Genomic DNA, 22368 nt, shown 5'->3' on the forward strand with positions numbered 1-22368 from the left:
CTCTTTTCTTTACTCGATCCGAGGAAATAAATTCTTGGCCTAATCTTTTGTTTATTAACACTTTTTTATGGAGCCTAGTCACGTGCGTTTCTTGCAGACAAATAATGTCCAATTGTTCTTTTTTCAATATGTGAAATAATTTCCTCCTTTTTTCCGGGGAGTTGCATCCATTAATATTCCAGAATTTAGGAACATTCTTTCTTTCACTGAACAGAATATTTAGAGTGCCTTCAGACTGTCACTATTTTGCAGGAGGGCTTCAAGTGCATGTTGGAACTTTAGACTTGAACATTTAAAGTGAGTTAAGTGCCTGTCACCCTAGTGCAATAAATCCATGGGATGACCAGGGATGGGGAGCCACAATTTTTTGCAGTTTGCAAAGTGGCAGGGAAGTACATTGAAAAATGTGGGATGAACAGTTAACTTATGGGAAAATGTGTAAACACCCTGGAAAACAATGAAATTTAGGGTATGCAAACAGCAGCTTGAAATACAGCAAAGCCTTTGCCCCCCCCCAACCTGCCCACTGCACTTTGCAGTGCTGTCCTCATCAGAGAGGGGTGTGAGGGCTTCTTCAGCTGACACATAAGACCTTTTGGGTTTCCCTTCCCCTGCAACCCACCCCTAGTCAGGAAGCAGTCATTTGCTCTGACTGTCTCAAACCTGGTTCAGGTACAAAGTGAATGCAGCTAAAAATTTTTAGTTGGATTGTAGCTGGGTTGAGGAAAAAATGCATCTAAAGGCAGATTTCCCTCAAGAAACTACAGGATGGATATGGATTGTGGCTAACATCATACGTATGCAGTTTCAAAAACTAGAAGAGGGAGCACACTGGATGTGGAGTAGGCAATAATGTGTGTACAGTGGTGCCTCGCAAGACGAAATTAATCCGTTCCATAAGTCTCTTCGTATAGCGGTTTTTTCGTCTTGCGAAGCAAGCCCATTGACAGCTTAGCGGATTAGCGCTATTAGCGGTTTAGCGGCTTTTAGCGGCTTATCAGCATAGCGGATCAGCTGATAAGCGGCTTAGCTGCTTAGAAAAGGGGGGGGGAGGGAAAAAAACCCGCAGGAACTCGCAAGACATTTCTTCTTGCGAAGCAAGCCCATAGGGAATTTCGTTTTGCGAAGCACCTCCAAAACGGAAAACCCTTTCGTCTAGCGGGTTTTCCGTCTTGCGAGGCGTTCGTCTTGCGGGGCACCACTGTATACCCTTAGGCTCTGTAAGGAGTGAGTGAACAAAACATCCATGCCTCACATTCCAGACTAAATCATGAGTGGGCATAACCCTTAACATAATATTTTGTAGTACTTATTTCCATAATAACACATTTCTAAATGGTTTAATGGTTGCATATTTATGGTGTAGAATCCCAACTATCTTTGGCAGGCAAACTTTTAAAACTTCACTGCTCCAGAGCAATTGCTTCCCTGACCCTGAACTTGCCTCACTGCCGGATGCACAGACTCATAAAGCCATGCCCTCCGCAGACACACACGGGCGGCAGATCTGCCTCTACGCATTTTGTATGTGTTGAGGATAAGGATCCCAAGAATGGGCACTGGGTTCATATTCCCATGGAATCGTAAATGAAACACGATCCCTTTAAGAGAGTTGATTCCCATTAAGTCTGTGCTGCTGCTACTGCTGCTACTGCTGCCGCCGCCGTAGCTTCTGGCAAAGCGACCCTCTCCTGGACCTCCCTGGTTCTCAGCTGTATAAAATTGAGGTCACTAGGAGCTCAGTTTCAGAACAAGTGAGTGAGAGCTGGTGAATGCTACTCGCACACTGTGCTTCTCAGGAAGGCTGTGTGGGCTTAGAGGCAGCAGTGAAGCCATGAAGGAGCTGGTGACTTGCTTGTTCTCAGCTTGGATGGTATGGGAAGCAGTCGGCAGCACTGCACACCTCCACAAAGCAAACAACCAGGATGGCAGATGCATCTATTCCTTCACAGTCCCCAGTGCAAATGAAGCCAGCTGCACTGACCCTGGGGAAATGATGGCCATTATCAGGGATCTCCAGAGGGAAAGCAACAGCCAGCACCTGGAACTGGAGTCCTCCAAAGCAAGGCTCAGTCTCCTGGAGACCCTGGTCAGCCAGCTGCATGGAAACCAAGCAGCACGGAGTTCCTCCTTCTCTGTGGTGAGTTTGCTTCAAAAAGAGGTGGAGAGCCTGAAGAGAGAACAAGCCCAGAGGGACACACAGGTCAGCAGGTTGGAGCACACCATCAGCAACCTGCTCCAAGACAAGTCTGACTTGCAAGAAGATAAGAAGTGGCTGGAGGAAGAGAGGAAGGAGCTGGGAAGGAGGTTGGAGAACACCATGCGGGAGGTGGAGCGGCTGAGAGCCAGCCACTGTCCCCAGGCTGGAGAGGCACCCAGCAGGGACTCCCTTCAAGGTACTGTAGAAATTAAAGCTGCCCCCCGCCCCCGCTCAGTCACCCTTTTTTCCTAAATCAAAATGCATGTCTTTTAGCCTTTCCTCATAGGAAGGAAGGAAGCTTCAAACCCTTCGTAATTTTAATTGACCTTTCCCAACTGCAGTGGGATGCCATTTTGTGAGCTGGAGGGGAGGGGAGGTAACCAGGCCTGCCCTAGCCTCAATTGCATTTCATCTGAGGTTTTTATGGCATGTTGTTTTGTGTTCAGTCTGTTTCTCAACTCTTCCTGAGCCTCTGCAGTCAGACCTCCTGGTCTAGTCCTGGATGGAGTATGTTTACTGCAATGACAGACATCTATACAAAATGTGAGTGATGGTTACTTAAGAGATGAGAAATCGTGGGGCCTAGGTGCTTCTCGCCTGTCCCTGGCACAGAGCCATGCCCTTCCCACTTGTCTCCACTTCTTTCAACTGACGAAATGCCAGGGAGCATCAATGAACATTCCCATCTCGCGAATGGAATAGCAGCAGCCCCAGGCATTAAAGGCTACCTGCCAGCAGTGTGTCACCCTGTTGGTGCTGCTAAATGCCCTGTGCTTTGCAGAAAGGCCTGTCCCATTGAGTCATGTTCCCCCAGTGGTAGAGTAATCCATGGGTGACCTCAAGAAGGTATCTGAATGAGGCTAAATGGTTCTCACGGGCCTCTTTCCAGGTCTGCTTAGCACAAGGTTGGGCTTTTTACAGGCCTTTGCACCGTTGCCCCTATCACAGGGTGGCAGAAATAGGGGGGTGGGGGTGGAATGAAGATAGAAGCTGGGATCTGGTGTCTGTCAGGGAGTATTTTTAGAGTGGGATGCCTCCGGAGCAAAAGTAGAGCATCGTTAGCATTTCAGGACATATCAGTCAGCAAGCTGGAAAATAATTGTGCTACTCATGAGCAACAGTTTCCATCAAGGCAGTGGGGGGGGGGGTCAGGCCAAAAAGCTTATGGCTCCTTGGAGGAAGGGTACCTGAGATTGGGAGACATGCCAATGACTACAGAAAGAAAAGAGAGGCCCAGCTAGCCTTTTTGTTTTTGGTTCTGGGGGTAGTTTCCAAAAGAGCAGATAGCTCAGTGAGACTCTTAATTTCAGGGTTGTGGGTTTGAGCCCGCATTGCCGGGGGTTAGACTAGATGACCCTCGTGATCCCTTCCAATGCTACACTTCTATTTTTATTATTATTCGGGGTGAGAGGATAATTGAAATGACAATGAAACCACTGGAACTTCAACCGCTGCTGATTTTGTTTAATTGAAGTAAAAAATGAATGAAATCTCTAATAAGGGATTTATTAATAGCAGAAAGAGAGAGAGAGAGAGATGAAGTACATCTGAGCGTATTTGGAGTGTGGCTGGTATCCAATGCCCTCACTATATGAGTGCAAGGATTTATGCACTAACAAAAAAATTAATGCTATATTGGACACAAGCTTAAAATTTAATCAACACTGTGGCCTTTCTGAGCTTCCACATTTCAGGAAGCAGCAAGGCTTCACCTCTCCTTTTTCTTACCTTGGCAGTAAGAAATAAATTGGTTGCTTGAACCCACTGCTAGTCCCTTTAAAGTGGAGAAAGACTGCTTTAAATGAATCTGGCCAAGGAAAGTGGTAGGACACCACTTGTTTGATTCAATGCCTCACAAATCAGAAGCAATGTTCAGTAAATAGCTGACATAATTTAATCTCCCCTTGAATAACTTCAGTGACCCACAAGGACCTTTGACTGCTCAGAGAACTTCTCTTCCCTTCTCTTTCCTCTCCTCCCCCAGCCCTGTAGGCCTATAGCTGGAGGGGGGCTAAGGGGGGCTGCTCCCCTAAATTTTCTCTTCGTTTCCTATATTCTTTACACGCAATGTTATCATCAGGAAAGCCTTAATGGCAGACTCCTCCTTTCTGTCCCCTTGGCCTTCAGGGTGTTAATTTCTCTTCTTGCTCTCTCCTTCCCTGCTTTCCTCTGCAGAGTCCAAGGGGAACACAGACACTCTGGACTACCAAGAGCTCAAATCGGAGCTGGTGGAGGTTCCTGCATCCCGCCTCTTTCAGGGAAGCCCCTCGCCTGGCCTCCCCAGCGCAGAAAGGGAAGAATCAGGTACAGAGCTCTCTTGGGCAGGTGCTGGTTTCCCTTGCTTTGCTCAGTGCTGGATCCTGCCCATCTTTGTAGCACTAGTGAAAGAATCTTGCCCAAAACACCTTGTTTGGGACAGCCTCCCTTTCAGCCAGCTTTCCACCAGTCCAACGTGAAACTCTCCCTTGTCAGTTTGCCCCTTCAGAAGTGCCAGCTAGTCCTGAAAAACCACCTCTGACTGCCAGACTCCCATATATTACCTGTTTCCTTCCTTTATAAACAAACCTGGCCTGTGTGTGGAACACTACATGGAACCCAAAATCAGAGTGAGCATCTATTTTGAGTCTACTTAGAAAGTTGGAGAACACACAACCAGAAAATAATTATGGCTATTCTTCATCAGAACGAAATGTTGAAATGTTACACCCATTTAAGAACAAGAACAAGAAAGCTGATATACAAAGTCCCAAACCATTTTTTGTGGGGGAAGTGGAAGTAAAATTGAAGGATATTCACTAAATTAGAGGCAGCACCTCCAACTGACACCACTACAAATTTATTCAGAACTTTTTAAATGAAAAGGTTTTGATTTTGAGACACAGCTTTCTCATGCAGTTTCAAAACTTAGGGGAACTTATCTCTTATTCCTCATTCTCTATCCCATTGCTAAGTAGAATAATCAGCGGCAAGAGGCAGAAATTCCCAGATTCAGCCTTTCCCAACTCTCTAATTATTATTTTTTGTATTTGGGGGGAATTTATATCCAGGCTTTTGCACACATTTTTAAGTAGCAGGAATGAGAAAGAGGCCTTGGAAAGCTGCTGGCCATGAAAGTAGAATTTTTTTTTTTTAAAAAAAACCAGTATTTGTTTTAATGATGTTTAAACATGGAGATTCTTGAAATATTAAGCCATTTAATAGATAACCCACCCAGGTTGGTCTAAGGCAACTATAGACATCCATTCATGCTCTCCACTGGTAAAAAGATGACTGCCTTCCAAGTTAGAGTGATCACCCGTGGATGCCATCTGGTACAGAGGCACAGCCAGAGGTTGGCAAAATGCTCTCTTTGTGGGTCTGGCCCCCAAGCTACAGTTGGGGCAGAATTCTTCAGCCCAATTACCAAGAGGAGTGAGGCCTTGTCAGCATAACACCCAGCTGGCTCAGAGCTCTGCACTGGTTACCGATTTGCTGCTGGGCCAAGTTCAAGGTATTATTAGCACCCTTGAATGCTAAGGGAGCAGTTTACCTACGAGATTAACTTCCCCCACATGCTCCCACTTGATGGCTTTGATTAGTGGAATTGACACGTAGCACCTCTTCCCCATTGGTAAGAATGTGATTGTTGAGTGTGGCAGCACCTGCACTTTGGAACCCCCTTCCTACAACATTCCTGTTAGAGAAGCCTACTCGGATGCTTAGAAAGTTGAGGTAATTTTAATCTGTTTTAGTGTTTTAACTTATGTATGATTTAAAGTAGGATTGTAAGCTTCCTTGATTTTTTATTTTTTACAATCAAGTGGTGTATAGATTTTATGAAGCAAGCAAACAAATGTATAAAATGCCTTTGGATTGGGGCACACTGTAAAATAGCATATTTGAAGAGTAGTCCCCCTCCCCCCCCCCAATCTCAAGTTCAAATTCTGCCGTAGGGTGAAGTAACTGGCTTACTTATTTCCTGGAACAGGCTGTGGAGTGCTCATATCAGTTGGTGAACCAGTGACCTTCCGCAGGGCAGAGACCATTGCTGGCAAGTATGGCGTGTGGATAAGGGACCCAGAACCCATCTCTCCCTACAGCCGAGAGACAACTTGGAGAGTTGATACCGTTGGTTCAGATGTCCGCCAAGTCTTTGAGTACAACAATGTGGATCAGTTCACCAAAGGCCACCCTTCCAAAGTACATGTGCTGCCCCAATCTATGGAGAGCACTGGAGCTGTTGTTTATCGGGGTTCCCTCTACTTTCAGATGCGCAAGTCTAGAATAATGGCAAAATATGACCTGAAGACAGAAGTTATTACGGTCCAAAAGGAGCTACCCAATGCCGGCTACCACGGACAGTTTCCCTACTCATGGGGTGGATATACAGACATTGACTTTGCAGTTGATGAGATGGGGCTGTGGGTAATTTACAGCACTGAAAAGGTAAAGGGGGCCATTGTGCTTTCTAAACTGGACCCAGAGACCATAGAGATTGAACAAACATGGGAAACCAACATCCGCAAGCAGTCGGTGGCAAATGCCTTCATGATTTGTGGCTCCTTGTACACCATCAGCAGCTACTCATCCCCTGAGGCCACTGTAAATTTCATCTACTCCACTAAGACAGGAACGAGTGCACCACTGAACATCCGCTTTGAGAACCGCTACAGATACAGCAGCATGGTAGATTACAATCCCACAGAAAGAAAACTCTTGGCTTGGGACAACTTCAATATGGTTGCCTATGATATCAAGCTTTCCAAGATGTGATCTGCTTAGAGAGAGTGGGAAGATGCCACCTGCCAGCGAGGCTCATTTCCAAGGGAAGCTTGGAGCAGGAAGTCCACATAACCACCATTACTTTGACTAGTTACAATATGGGGCACACAAATCATGCCCAAGGTCTCCTGACCAAGCTCTACTGAGGGACCAGGAGCTTTGTGCAAGCTCACCCCTGTGCTTAGTGGCTGTGCTCTTGTGCAGCTGCTATTCATTTCAGTGGAGTTTAGGAAGGAGAACCTCCCATGGATTGTACCCCAGTTCACTGCCCTTAATGGGCAGCCACTGCCATTTGCTCCAAATGTCTCTGCACAGTGTAGTCTTTCCTAATTAGACCTGGAACACAAATGCATGCAGCCTTCAAAATGACACAGACCCATTGCCTCTGGAGCTCTCTTCTTTGCCTGGCCATAGGATTCAGCACTGTTGGTTGACAAGCAGTCGCTCTCTTCTGTGGACCTGACAATGGTGCATTCATTACATAAGTGTAAAGTTGCCGTTATTATTTTTGGCTTCATTGCCCAGCTTACCTATAACAGGCTGGTGGCTGCCTCTTCACTGCAGAGAACTTAGCAGCACTTTGTGGTGGGGAAGGGGCTGCTTAACCCTTTCTCGTCCACTTCTTTTTGCCTGAAGCTTGCCTTAAACTGCTTCCTCCTGGCAGGTCCAAGTTCCAGGTTGAAGTTTTCTGTGTGTGTTAGAAACAAACAGGGGTCCAGTGTACTGGTGTAGTAAAAGCAATTGAGAAACATTTCAGAGGGGTAGAATTTGTCAGAATTATAAATCTAAGAAGTGCAGTAAGTGAATAAAAATTCAGAGCAGTCCCTGCCTGCAGGCTTGCAGTCTAAATTCCATTTAGGCTTTGCAAGGTCTGTTGAGACTGGGGAACCTGTGACCCTCTAGATGTTTTTGGACATGCAGCTCCCATCATCCCTGATGGTCAGGGCTGGAGACAGGAAGAGGTCAGCAACAAAACAATAAATCAACTGAGGCCAGTGAAGGAAACAAACCACAGCTCTTGCCCAGTGGCCTCGGCAATTCTTTCTAGGAGGTCAGTTGCGAGGACTGAAGGTCCCTGCCTTCCCAGTGCCCACTAGGACTTCTCATCTCCAGGGTCTTTCCCACACAATGTCAGGCTGCATCTGCGCACCACGGCACCTCTCCTCTGCCTGTTTCATTGCTCTGCATCTTCTAGGATACCAGGGGTGAAGGGAGCTGGTTGCAGCAGCAGCAGCAGCAGCAGCAGCAGCAGGAGACTCCTGTATGGAAGTCAATAAACAATTAACCCTCCAACCAGTCTTATCGGTGCAGTCATTTCTTTTCTGCAATGTTTCTTGAGGCACTCTATTTGCTATACAGCCCTTTCCCCAAAAAAGTAATGGGGTGTGCCTGGCACTGCCTGGGACTTCTTAGAACAACAAAAAAAGGTTCTTTTTAAATGAATACTGCAATTTGTGGTTTGAGACCCATCACAACAAAAATTGGGTGAAGTCACACCAAACTCACATTTCAGCCTGCCATATTAATTCAAAATGGCTCTTGGCATCCAGACATCAACAGAGACACCCCCACCCCAACCTCAGGAACCCTCATGCTGAGTTTGGCAATGATATCTAGAGTGCCAAACCTATGTCAAAAAATGTGCCAAGTCATGCCAAAGTGATGTTTTGGTTTGCCATCTTCATTCAAAGTCATGCCTGGCATCCAAATTATGACGTAGTCTGACATCCCACCTTGGTAACTATTGTGTCAAATTTGGTGATGATATCCTAAGAGGCATCTGAACATATAGAATCATAGAATAATAGAGTTGGAAGAGACCACAAGGGCCATCGAGTCCAACCCCCTGCCAAGCAGGAAACACCATCAGAGCACTCCTGACATATGGTTGTCAAGCCTCTGCTTAAAGACCTCCAAAGAAGGAGACTCCACCACACTCCTTGGCAGCAAATTCCACTGTCAAACAGCTCTTACTGTCAGGAAGTTCTTCCTAATGTTTAGGTGGAATCTTTTTTCTTGTAGTTTGGAGCCATTGCTCCGTGTTCGCTTCTCTGGAGCAGCAGAAAACAACCTTTCTCCCTCCTCTATGTGACATCCTTTTATATATTTGAACATGGCTATCATATCACCCCTTAACCTCCTCTTCTCCAGGCTAAACATGCCCAGCTCCCTTAGCCGTTCCTCATAAGGCATCGTTTCCAGGCCTTTGACCATTTTGGTTGCCCTCCTCTGGACACGTTCCAGTTTGTCAGTGTCCTTCTTGAACTGTGGTGCCCAGAACTGGACACAGTACTCCAGGTGAGGTCTGACCAGAGCAGAATACAGTGGCACTATTACTTCCCTTGATCTAGATGCTATACTCCTATTGATGCAGCCCAGAATTGCATTGGCTTTTTTAGCTGCCGCGTCACACTGTTGGCTCATGTCAAGTTTGTGGTCAACCAAGACTCCTAGATCCTTTTCACATGTACTGCTCTCAAGCCAGGTGTCACCCATCTTGTATTTGTGCCTCTCATTTTTTTTGCCCAAGTGCAATACTTTACATTTCTCCCTGTTAAAATTCATCTTGTTTGTTTTGGCCCAGTTCTCTAATCTGTCAAGATCATTTTGAAGTGTGATCCTGTCCTCTGGGGTGTTAGCCACCCCTCCCAGTTTGGTGTCATCTTCAAATTTGATCAGGATGCCCTTGAGTCCATCATCCAAGTCGTGGATAAAGATGTTGAATAAGACCGGGCCCAAGACAGAACCCTGTGGCACCCCACTAGCCACTCTTCTCCAGGATGAAGAGGAACCATTGATGAGCACCCTTTGGGTTCGGTCAGTCAGCCAGTTACAAATCCACTGAGTGGTAGCATAGTCAAGACCGTGTTTTACCAGCTTCTTTACAAGAATATCATGGGGCACCTTGTCAAATGCCTTGCTGAAATCAAGGTAGGCTGCATCCACTGCGTTCCCTTCATCTACCAGGCTTGTAATTCTGTCAAAAAACGAGATCAGGTTAGTCTGACATGACTTATTTTTCAGAAATCCATGCTGACTATTGGTGATCACAGCATTCCTTTCTAGGTGCTCACAGACTGTTTGCTTAATGATCTGCTCCAGAATCTTCCCTGGTATTGATGTCAGACTGACTGGGCGGTAATTATTTGGGTCCTCTCTTTTCCCCTTTTTGAAAATAGGGACAACATTTGCCCTCCTCCAGTCTGCCGGGACTTCGCCTGTTCTCCAGGAATTCTCAAAGATGACTGCCAGTGGTTCTGAGATCACATCTGCCAGTTCTTTTAATACTCTTGGATGCAGTTCATCTGGCCCTGGAGACTTGAATACATCTAAACTAGCCAAGTATATCTCCTTAGTTATTCTGGGCTGTGTTTCCTCTGCTGAATCATTTGCTCCAAATTCTTCAGGCCGGGCATTGTTTTCTTTATCGGAGAAGACTGAGGCAAAGAAGGCATTGAGGAGTTCAGCCCTTTCTGTGTCCCCTGTTTGCATTTCACCATCTTCTCCTCTGTTTCTTTGTTTTTCCTTTTGCTACGAACATACCCATAAAAGCCTTTTTTGTTGCTTTTAACCTCTCTAGCAAGCCTGAGTTCATTCTGTGCTTTAGCTTTTCTGACTTTGTGTCTACACGTGCTGGCTATTTGTTTGAATTCCTCTTTGGTGGTTTCCCCCCTTTTCCATTTTTCGTACACATCCTTTTTTAATCTTAACTCAGTTAAAAGTGCTTTAGATAGCCACCCTGGCTTCTTTAGGCACCTTCCATGTTTCCGTCTCATTGGTATTGCCTGAAGTTGTGCTTTTACTATCTCTCTCTTAACAAACTCCCAGCCATCATGAACTCCCTTTCCTTTTAGTATTACTGTCCATGGGATCTCACCCAGGACTTCCCTAAGTTTTATGAAGTCGGCTTTCTTAAAGTCAAGAAATTGAGTCCTAGTATGCTTGGCTGCTCCTTTCCGCTGTATAGGAAACTTCAGAAGAGCATGATCACTCGCGCCTAATGATCCTTCCACTTCTACCCCACTAACCAGGTCATCAACATTGGTTAGGACCAGATCTAAAATGGCTGTTCCTCTTGTTGCTTCTCCCACTTTCTGGACAACGAAGTTGTCTGCAAGGCCAGTGAGGAATCTGTTTGACCTTATGCTCTTGGCTGAGTTTGACATCCAACAAATATCCGGGTAATTGAAGTCCCCCATTACTACTATCTCCCTTCCTTTTGCATGCTTGGCCATCTGTTCCAGGAAGGCATCATCTATGTCCTCCGTTTGGCTTGGGGATCTATAGTAAACTCCCACAATGAGGTCACTGTTATTCTTCTCTCCCTTAATTTTGACCCAAATGCTCTCACTTTGGCTTTGAGGTTCTAAATCTTGGACCTTTTCACAGGTATACACATCCCTGACACATAACACTACTCCTCCTACTTTCTTGTCTGGTCTGTTTCTCTGAAATAGATTGTATCCCTCCATTATTACATTCCAGTCGTGGGACTTATCCCACCAAGTTTCAGTGATGCCTATTATGTCATATTTAGTTTGCTATATTTGGTCTCATATTTAGAGACCAAGCAAAAGGACAGACAAATCACTGAACTCTGTGCTGTATGTATGCTTTGCATTTGAAGCCTGCTAGGGATCTGGTGGAAGCCTGTACTTTATGTATATAGTGAAACTGCCTTAATGCTTTGGACCTGTCAGTAAAGGACGGAACTGAGTGAAAAGTTGGAGTCCGACTGTATTTCTTCCAGCACAAGATGCACTACCACGAACCTACACGCTTGGAGGGCTGCACACATTTGGCACATGCCATATGTCAACAGTGTGCACTGTAAAGCCTGCTCTTGCCACTCTCTTGATACTCTGGCAGTTACTGTGCTGCTGTCCTGCATTTGACTTAACTAAGTGTCCCTATGAGGACAGGAATGTTGTCTTCTTTGTGCCACATCACAGGTTTTGAAAGAAGCAGCTCCTTGCCATTTGTCCTTCCACTTATCTGCCCACACCATGTATTTACCACTCACCTCCAATCCCTGATCTGCCTGGCAGCACCTATTTGCTCCTAGGCTCTTCTGAATCTCAGCATCTCACTGCCCTAGGATATCTGACACTCCTTTCTTTAATACCTATAGCAAGAGAGCATTAATATGCTTTTGTTCTGATGGAATTAACCTGGCAACGCCTTCATAAAAACTAAGAGGGCTTATTACACAAGCGTGACATCATCAAGGACTCCTCCTTACCCAATCAGATTGAAAGACTGATGACAAATCCACACATAATGGATCAGGATGGACACCAGGCCTGCTCTCAAGCATCTCTGCTGAAGTTAATAGAATTTAACATCTGAACTACAGCGACGTGATGTGATGGTGGATTTAAAGGGCATCCAACAACAGTCCACCTGTGACAGAATTTTGACACTGCAGTGAGTTGGGGGTCAATTTGCAAGTGCATTTGTTTTAGAGGTGCCATATTTCAAAAAGTGAATATCCGAACACTAAAGTTGTTGGCCTTTTTTTGGGGGGGGGGGTGTTGCAAAGCTGTTGAGCTTTGACTACAGTAAAGTGGTTCAGTCACGCAGCCTTCTGTTTAGTTTCTCTCTCTGTGTGTGTGCAATGTGCTTGACCAAAGGCCCCATGGAAAGAAGTTTTGAAGAGGGATTTGAAGGAAGCGAACAAGGGGACTTCTAGGCACAAGAGACAAAAGATCCTTGCAGATGTCTCAGGATGGCGCTGGATAAATTGTTTTGGATGAGAGGGTGTCGAGAAAGGGGCAAGGGACAAATCCAGGGAGGGTTCTGAATACAAGGATGTGTTTGTACTGTGCCTGGAATGACAGACTTCCTCAGCAGAAAGGCAGCTGGACGTGAGAACTGTATCCTACTCTGATTTGCTGTCTTTGGAGCAGGTGTTTTCTACTTACAGCAGTTAAGCATGTCTTTATTGACAGTAATCATAATCATCCATTTTAGGTTCTAAACTTCATTTAACAGGCAGATATGCCTATACTGTGAGAGGAGGCTGCAGATGTGGGATGCCCTGAAATGGTCAAAATCACCCTGAGAGTCAAAGCCATGGCCATGGCCTGCCAGGACTCCTGTGCAGGTCTCTAGAAGCAGGGCCCATGCAGTGCATGTTTACTTAGGTAGACTTAGGAGAGACAGTGTGGCACAGCAGAGGACAGGCTCTTGCACTGATGAAACAGGGGTTCAAATCCCGGGCTAGCTTGGCCAAATTTTAGTTAGTACCCAGCCTGTAAAGTGAATTGACTAGAGTATTTGTAAGTGCAAATTCCAATAAGATAATTGCTATATACACACAAAATCCATAGAAATTGCTATAAAAACTAGCATGTGACTGTTCAGTACGCCAAACTGGGCAGGGTGCCTTGGCACTGGCCTAACTCAAGTAACACTTGTGTTTTGGCAAAGCAGTTAAGCTCAAGTTCCAGCCGCTTGAATGACTCGTTTCCCACTCCACAGGTCAGGCATCAATGGACTATCACCCAGCAGCACAGAGGGATGGATGTGAGATGTTTTTGCATGGCTCCATTAAGTCCCTGCTTTTCAGATGCCTCTCCTGCTTCCCCCAGAAATGTCCACAACTCATCCCCTCCTGAGCCAGGGGAACAACCCTGCAGATGCCAATGCCACTCTGCAACGTTTCGCCAAGGTCTTCCATGCTGTCTCAGACAGGGCTGCATGCAGCAGCTCTCAGACAACTGGGTATTTTCCAATGACCAGAGCCTCATTAACCCAAGCTCTCCAGCCTGTGCACGAAGAAGTCGAAACATCACCTGTCCTGAAAGATGTCTCTGTTCTCCCCCATTGTGGCTTACATGCCGGATAGATGGGAGTGGCACACCACCTCTTGTAGGCAGCTGGGCTGCGCACTCCAAAGACCCTGTGTGCAAAGCAACTGATCTAGCAGAGCATCAACCGACACCTGGAAGCTGCGCTGTCTACTCCCTTGATACAAGAAGTCTGAACCCCACATGCCAACATGGATGCTGTGCTCCTTCTCTTCCAATGCATTATATCATTTACTCATCACCTGTTTCCTCGAGCTATTTGCAAAATGAAGGTGGCCACCGATTCTCTAATAATGTGCCACCAGTTCTTGTTGCTGTGTATCCAAGGGAACAAGGTTCCCCACCTCATGTGGAACAGCTAGCCCAAATTGACCGGACTCCCACACCTGCTATTCCAGACAGCTACCTTGCCTTTTCTGGGTAATAGGAATGGGTGCCAAGTTTGAACAGGGCTGGCCTTTCCAGGGCATCATAAATCAATGGTCATTGCATTAGATCTCTTTCTTGGTCTTTTCATATTTCCTTCCTCTCTCTTCCTGTGACCTTGACTTTTGTCATGCCTCTCTTTTGCTTTGTATGTCTGAGCAACATCACTGCAGAGATGGATTCTGGAGCTGCAGAATGCACATCCTCTTACAATATAGGTGGGTGAGCTGACCTGCAATTGTAATTTCATGGATAAATTTGCTGATCTAGCTATTCTACAGTACTCTCGAGTAACTGCAAATTAATTTAGTGCAAGTTGTTGTGAGTTAAGAACCACTATTTTTAATCAATATGTTGAGGACTGGTATTCTGGCTTCTTTTTATGGACCACATTTCATAACTTTACATCAAACAGGAAAGAACCTGAAAGGCTTCTAAATTAAAACTGAAATGCTATTTGTTCCCGGTGGCCAAAGTCAAATGAACGTTGTACAGCCCGAGGTTTCTTTGTGCAGCAACCACAAGCTGCTTTTCCAACTTAAAAGAGCCCAAGAACACATCTGACAACTCTAGCTGAAGAGTTCAATCTTGAAAGAGATGAGTAACTTCCATCTTCAGCAGTTTCCCCTTAACTGCTCCGTTTGTATCTAAATAGCACATTATAGCTCTGATACATTAAAGGAGGTGCCAGGTGCTGCTTTCAACCCAAACTCCTATTCTAGGTAGCCAAGCAGCACTTCCAATTTTAGCACCTGCAATGCAGACTTAACTCAGGACAGTCTCCTCCAGCTGCCTCAGAAGCAAATAGAGAATTCCAGCTGCCCTGGGTCCTCGTTAGTTTCCAAGCCTCAATTCAGGGCGCAGGTTTTAATCTTTAAAGCATTTTTTGGCTTGGGATTAGGGAACCTGAAGGGGTACTTGTCTCCATATGAACCTGATGGTGTTCTAAGTTCTTCAACAGAGGCCATTCTTTAAAGGTGAGGTGGGTGGCAAAGCATGACATTCCCAGACACTTTATGTAGAGAATATTTTTTATTAGTTTCTGTAATCAAACCCATGTAAATAAGACCTTACATATTTAATACAGTGTTACCCCTGTACAAATGAAAAAAAAGTTTAAACATTTCTAGACCAATATGGCTGTTAATTTCTGTACAATGCCAACTCACAGTACAAGTGGATATCTTTTCCCCAAAGCTGACATCACAGCTAAGTTTCCAAAAATTCAAATTATAATATTTATATAAAAAGATAACCAATAGCATTTCACTAGGCATCAATAGCAGCAACAGACTTTTCCAGCTTCTGCTGTCATCTGAACAAAATTATACACATTAGACTTTTAGCTCACTCTTCGTTCCAAAAAAATGTTGGGAAGGGGAAGAAGAAATTCTCAAAGAAAACAGTCAGTTCTGCAATTGCTATGGTACGTGGTGCTCTCTTATTAACTTCCAATCATTGCCTGAAAAAGTCTTCAGTAACGTCATTAAAACAGCTCTACTATAGCACAGTCACAACTACATATAAGCAGGTATGGAGTATTTTACATTCACAGAAGTTATCATACAGTACTCTCCTACAGCTATACTACTAGAAGGATACAATTAAGAAGGCATTATTTGACTTGATTCTATTTCCCAGCACACAGTGAGCAAGAAGGAGTAGCTTTGATATAAGAATGCATTGTTTCAGAGGATGCTGTCTTGCAGCAGGTTACGTGCTTGTTGCTCTATACAGACATAAGCTGAAAACAGTTTGAAGGCCAAAGGATTCCTTCCCCCAAGTACTACTGAGCCAGAGCTCAATGTGACTGGCAATACAACTCCTAAATGGGAGTATTCTAAACTCTGCACTTTTGGTATGAACATGGGAGTCAATTCACATCTTCCCCAGTTAATTCAGCACCATATCAAACCATAGCAGCAGCTATAGCCTGCCTTTTAGGGATACCTGATGTAGAGCATCACAGAATGAAGTGTGTGTTGGTGGGGAAAATGAGGAAGGCTGAGGGTAAGTTGCTCTGTGCAATTGCCTTAAATTCTCTTGTTTCATTATTAAATAACAGCATCCTCTTAGGACCCTGAGCAACATAAAACCAATTTCATTTCTGTCCAGCATAGCCTTCTTCAATCTGCCTTTCTTTTCAAAATGAAACAGCAAACAGAAGAGCATTTACCACTGGTTAATAACATGCTTCAGCAGCATTATTTTTCATTTTGCATCCTCAGAAAAACAGGTGCCCCTATACAGACAGATTACGCTCAATTCATGTGGTGGCCTGGAAGCTACAAGCCCCAAGATCTCCAGACCTTTAAAGCATGTTACCATTCATGTCTGCCAAGGCTAATTAGCAACTGTGTCTATTTATGCCATTCACAGCCTTGAAGGGACATGCTTTGCCCTTTGGCTACAGGTTTGGCCAGTGGCATTTCACTCCCCAATTGAAAGAAATGGGCGCAACACTTAGGATTTTGTTTCCTCTGTCTTGATAGCCTGAGGTTTGATTGGTCCAGTTCTAACAGGCTTGGGGGCTGTTGTGGGTGCAGGGCTTGGTTTCTCCGCCACTTTGTCCTGACAGACTCCTGGGGAGGAGTCGGCCATTGCCTCAGCCGCTTTACTCCCACCGTCACTCACTTTCTGCATTTTGCTTCCAGGTGGCTTGGCCTGCTGCTGTTCAGAGAAGAATCTCTGTGTTGACTGAAGGACTTCTGCTCTCTGCTTTGCCTTAATAAGAAAGAAAGTGGGTTAAAGAAGAGTACAGGCCTGAAAGAAACTACGTATTCTGTGTGTTCAGGATCTGAGGGATTCAGAGTTCTCCTGGTAGTGCCTACAATAGTAACTCACACACCTTGAAATTTCTTCCACAATGTAGTTTGAACGCCAAGACAAAATCTTTTCTTGTCATGCCTGGCATTTTGAATTTCTCTGGAGATCCAGTGAACCTGCAGTTCTCCAGATGTTGATAGGAGTTGTCATTCAACTCCCTAACCTAGAGCCTACTAGTAGTACTACAGGAATTAAAAGGAGCCGGGGTGACATTTAGGTCAGTCCCCTTGCGCAAGCCATGACCATGCTTCTTCCTCTCAAACACATTCCAGTTTGTGGTAAGCAGAAAGGCTACAAACACCACCAAAGTCAAGGCCAAAAACGCAATGAAGAATACACTGTATTTCCACCTTTTTATAAAGTCAACCTAAAGGCTACAGTGCCAAAAACATGTCATCAAAATTTATACAAGCATGTGGTAAGAATGGAATGTGACCTGTACAAAGATTAAAAGCAAGGATACAGAAGTATAAAAGTACAGCTTTGCATACAAGTCAAAAACTTCAGATGCTGACTTCATAAACTATAAATAATAGTAGTATGTCAGCATGTGTAAAAACTCAGTGCAATCAAGAAAATAATCAATATTCTTCAGTGAAGTTCTATAGACCCTTCAAATGCCAAACATATTTTGGCTTGGTCAGATTTCCTCAGTGGCAGATGTTCTTGTACAGAAGTTCTACTGTATTTATGAGTCTAACGTGCTATTGAATTTAATGCGCACCTCAATTTTCAAAACCTTGAAACCAAAAAAAGGTATTTGCTCACGAATTTAATGTACATCAGCAAAAAGTGCACTCTTTACAACAATTTGGACTCTTTATAACAACAATACAAAGCTGAAAATGAATGAACAGCAGCTAAAATCTTATGTTCATTTTTCATATGGTCTCGTCCACATCAGAAGACCGAAAAAGCAAAGCCATGCTTCCCCTGCCTGCCCTCCTAATATTCTTATGTGGGCCCCTTCTCCAGTCTTCAGGGAATGGCTGGAAGTGGGAAGGCAGAAAAAGGTCCTCCTTTCCTTCCACTCTGCAGACAGGCTCTGGATTCTCCCTGCACCCCCTTTCCTTCATAATACATCTAATTTTCTAGCACAACAACTAACACACCACAGGCCTACACAACTGATGGCAGAGACACTCACCTTGAGTGTACAGTTCACACAAACCTAAGACATCAGTGTCCCTCAATGTTTCCCCTCTACAAATGTTCTCTGATGGCAAGGGACAGCTTGCCTCCAGTGACACGCAGAGAGAGAAAGACTGTGTGTTAGTGAGGAAGCCAAAAGCGGGGACATTTGACTAAACAGTCTTAAAGGCATTTCCAAAATCATGCATAGAAGGTGTATTTCTCTCTGGGCTAGAGCTTGGATGCCCCAGCCCTCACGGCCAATAGGGACAGCCCTAGGGGTAGGAGGACGGGGCATGGAGGATGCTGCTTACTGCCTCCCCCCCCCCCCCGTCCTCACTGCCAATAAAACTGACAAAAAATGGGGTGTCCCTAAGAAGAGGCACTTCTTTATTTCGTTTTTCATTTCCAGTAAAAAATTTTTGCAAGTAATACTAACCACTTATAGAAGTTTAAAGACTATTTCCCACAAAGTTCTGTTTCTCCAAAGCATGGTTTGTAAGGATGAATGACTAGCAACTCTCTCCTGGTCTTAGGCTTCTGGGAGTTGGCTTATTGAGACAAAAGACGCTTTCGGCAGTGTTGCATTTTGCAGCTGCTGCCCACTACTGATGACCGTTCCACCTCCTTTTAACTAAGGAGGTTGGAGGAAGAGAACACAGACTGAGTAGTTCATTTCCGTCTTTCTTTTTTTAAAAAGACGCTTCTTTTTGCAATGTGCTGTGGGTGATGAGGCAAAGCAGCCAGGATTTGTGTGCTGCTTTCTTTGCCTTGAAGGGAAAGGATGAGTGCCCAGCAGCAGCCCCTCTAGGACTGGGGAAGGAAGGCTGGCTTGGCTAAGGGGCATGAGGGGGCCCATCCCCTTCCCCTTCCCCTTCCCCTTCTTCTTCTTCTTCTTCTTTCTTTCTCTCTCTCTCTCTCTCTCTCTCTCTCTCACACACACACACACACTTTTTGGGGGGTTTGAGGCTGGGAGTGCAAGGAGGGAAGTCTGCACGTGAGAGAGGGCTACTGTTGGCCACAGCCAATTGCAGCTCATGGAGCTCTGAGCAAGAGGGAGGCTGCCGAAAGACGAAGCAGCAAATCTGGTGGCGGGGCAGTTTCGTCTGACAAGAGGGAGGAAGGGAGGAGAAGGTGGCCGCGGTGGCAGCAGCAGGGGGTGAGAGGGTCTTGGGGCACCTTGGCAGCAACCACAATGTCTGAGGATCAGGCGCCTACCACTGGCATCCCACTGCTGCCTCTTCCGTGAGAGCAGCCCTCTACTGCTAGGGCTCAAGAGTCACTGCCTCGCGAGAAAAACACAAGAGAAAGTGGCTTGGTGCCAGTGGACTTTGGGTAGCAGGGGGGAAGACAAGCCTCCTGGAGGAAGTCAAGCTGCAGGAGGCCGATGGCCTGCAAAACTACCCTATTTACTTGGATGTAATGCGCCACAGAAACTAATGTACACCCTAATTTTTGCAACGCAATTTGGCCAAAAAAGGTGGGTATTAGATTTGAGTAAATATGCACTTGATCTTAGCCAAAAGGCCGAGAAGCGATAGATTTGAGTAAACATGGTATATGCATGAGCTCAATGTATCACACTGGTTGCTATCTTCCATCTGCAAAAATTTGCAACATCTTTTTCACAGGAGTAACATTTGATTATTGGGTTGCACATTGTAATATTCGTGATTTTGCAAGGGTCAAAATCCATTTTTCTCACATGCTTGTATAAATATTGCAAACACTTTCTTGGAACTGTAGCCACTAGGCTGACTTTACTAAAAGGTAGAAAATTTAAATATACCGTTTGAGTTTAAAGAGGTCAGAATTACAAGCAAACCGCCTGAGAAGAATTATTATAATACCATCAGGGCTTGCCAAGAGGAAAGTCTCTTCTCATACCCTTCCACCCAAAGGTTGTGTGATTAAGCTGCAGTTAGTCACAAGCACCATAAAAAATTCTGCACAATCAGACCCTGCAAATAATTTTACTCAAGAGAAAAGGATTCTGCTTCCATGAAACAGGCATCCAGTTCATTGTATAGACCTGGAAATTAAGAAGAAGGGGTGGACAACAACTGAAAGTGTTGTATTTTTTCTTGTAAGTTGCCTGATAAGTTTTAATTTTAATATTAAAACTTAACAACATATGCACTCCTCCCATCCACCCTCAAGCCAGCCAACCATAATTTGTACAAATAGCAGAACTCATTTATCAGAGGCATTGCCTATTATACTGACCAAACCATTTGAAAATCACAAAAACCCTGTAGATTGTCTCAGGGAACCACTCTTTTGTCCTTGTACACAACTGAAAATAATAAGGAAATTCTGTCCTTTTTAACAATTGATTGGGTGCACTGATTTCTGAGTTCATTTAATCTTATGGTATCCCCACACAGCTCACATCGAAAGGAAAGTGTCTTGTTTCATTCAGAAGGGTCTCCAAGTGCTCTTCAAATAATGTCATGCAGTGAAATGCAGCTATTGATGGGAGATTCTAGCTATTTAATAACGGTTTTGTACATTTAAAATAAGAGAAAGGCAAAGGGAATGGGTGCAATCCACCAGGCAGCGGACTGCAATAAAAGCAGGCAAACCCTTAAGCGTTGAAATCACATTCCCTGGGATTGTGCTTTTACTAACATGTGCTACCTGAAATCAGTATTTGGGTTTATATTCTCTGTGGCCACTGCAGAAAGGGGTATCTGAAGGATCGAGAGGCATTTTAATAGTAGTGTTTTGCCTTGCAAGCTGTTAAGACTGAACTGTGGTTAACACAGCATGGCCATCCAAAAATACTAACCTTCATGTCTTGTTCAGCCTTCATCGCAGTCTGGGCCTGATTGCCTCTGACTCCAGAGAGTGATCCACAAGGACCCCTGGCCATATGTGGCAAACGAGGGTGGCTCATAAGGCCTGTGGTCATCTGAGGTGGCATCTGACTAGCCAGTGCCACTGGCGGCCTCTGAACAGGCGCTGGGAAGGTGTTAGTATGTGGGGCTCTTACCAATGGAGGGACCAGGTTAGGCTGAGAGAGGATCTAAGTGGGGGAAAAACAACAACAAAAAGAGAGACATTTAGCTGTTAGCATAATGCCAACCTGACCACATGGTGGCTTCTCTGCAGAGAGCCCGCCTCCGCCACCAATCAGTGCCTTGTGGTGGGTGCAATTTTCTATTAAGATTGGCCATGTTTGGAGAATTCTAAGGGGGGGGGGCTTAAGGTAGGAAGTGTGCTTAAAAATTGTCTTAGCACATTTGAAAACCAAAAGGGGGGAGGGGTTCCTCAAAATATATGTCAAGATGCAGGGATTGGCAACAGATAGGTTTATGTTTTCAAACAGAATCTGGCAATCTCAAATTTGAAGTGCAACATATAAGACATTTTTAGACTCAAAAGTACACACCACATGTCTCCATATCATATACTTTATAGCAACAGCACTCTGAAAGCACTCCCCCTTTTAAAGGATGCTCAATTTTTTATTTGTAGCTAACTGTTTGGAAGACTGCCTTACAGCTGCATTTCAGGTAAGTGGCTAAGAGCACACAATTCACCAGGAATTTCTGCACAAGCACCAATAAAATGAGTCGAGCTGGAGGCATATGCAATTCTCAGCAGAGCCAGCACAGGAGACATTCCTGTTGTATTGTGCACTTGATGTCTGCTTTAAGCCGCACACTGGGACCCTTCTCTCAGACACGATTTTCCCCTCTCCCTTTAAATGTTTAACACTCAAATGTAGCAAGAGCTGTGCGGAGAAGCCTGTGGTCACCTGCCTGCATTAGAGCTGTCCAATCTCTCAACTTTAGGAGCACAGATGTTACTGAAAGCAAGATACAGAATGTTTATATATATTTGATTTATAAATTATTTAAGGAAATATTTGATAGATATTCCTGCATATAGGGGTTCTTCCATTTGAAATAAGCTGAAGATAGAAAATCTCAGACCACTGGCAGTATAGCAACTGCTGCCCACCTGGGGTGCAAACTGTGGAGGAAATGGCTGCGTCATTCTCACAGCTGCCGACTGAAACTGCTTCTGGTAGACGATGGTATTCATTTTATTGGCCTGACTGTTCGGACTTGTGGAAGCAACCCTTAGAGAGAAAACATTTTAAGTAAGTTAATATATTGGATATCATAAGCACCAGAGAAACCTATTGTTACACTTTTCATGTGCTACCTTGAATCCAGAAGAAAACTGGCCATTATTTAGTAA

The 22368-nt window shown here is 44.8% G+C and overlaps 2 protein-coding genes and 1 long non-coding RNA gene across 15 annotated transcripts in view; 2 read left to right on the forward strand and 1 right to left on the reverse strand.

The window, feature by feature from the left end:
- Nucleotides 1-1208: 1208 nt before the first annotated feature.
- On the forward strand, nucleotides 1209-8748 carry MYOC (myocilin). Its single transcript, XM_081866850.1, has 3 exons — nucleotides 1209-2396; nucleotides 4376-4504; nucleotides 6168-8748. The coding sequence occupies exons 1-3, from the start codon at nucleotides 1835-1837 to the stop codon at nucleotides 6950-6952; spliced, it is 1476 nt and encodes a 491-aa protein (XP_081722976.1). The 5' UTR covers nucleotides 1209-1834; the 3' UTR covers nucleotides 6953-8748.
- A 3485-nt stretch (nucleotides 8749-12233) lies between these two features.
- Nucleotides 12234-14269, forward strand: LOC309344470. The gene is made up of 2 exons (XR_014157750.1): nucleotides 12234-12388; nucleotides 13445-14269. It is a non-coding gene; the product is annotated as an uncharacterized lncRNA (long non-coding RNA).
- Nucleotides 14270-15212: 943 nt separating this feature from the next.
- PRRC2C (proline rich coiled-coil 2C) overlaps nucleotides 15213-22368 on the reverse strand; it is a 75450-nt gene continuing 68294 nt past the window's right edge. For 9 of the 13 annotated variants that reach the window (XM_081866700.1, XM_081866706.1, XM_081866705.1 and 6 more), the window contains 3 exons: nucleotides 22126-22246; nucleotides 20948-21184; nucleotides 15213-16923 (listed from right to left, as the gene is read on the reverse strand). In XM_081866700.1, coding sequence (XP_081722826.1) covers nucleotides 16663-16923; nucleotides 20948-21184; nucleotides 22126-22246 — 619 coding nt within the window. In that variant the 3' untranslated portion in view covers nucleotides 15213-16662. The remainder of the gene's footprint in view (nucleotides 16924-20947; nucleotides 21185-22125; nucleotides 22247-22368) is intronic. The other 4 variants (XM_081866698.1, XM_081866697.1, XM_081866696.1 and 1 more) reach the window with 1 other exon arrangement.

This window comes from Podarcis erhardii, assembly GCF_964252035.2.
Source record: "Podarcis erhardii genome assembly, chromosome: 6".
In the NCBI taxonomy this organism is placed as follows: Eukaryota; Metazoa; Chordata; class Lepidosauria; order Squamata; family Lacertidae; genus Podarcis; species Podarcis erhardii.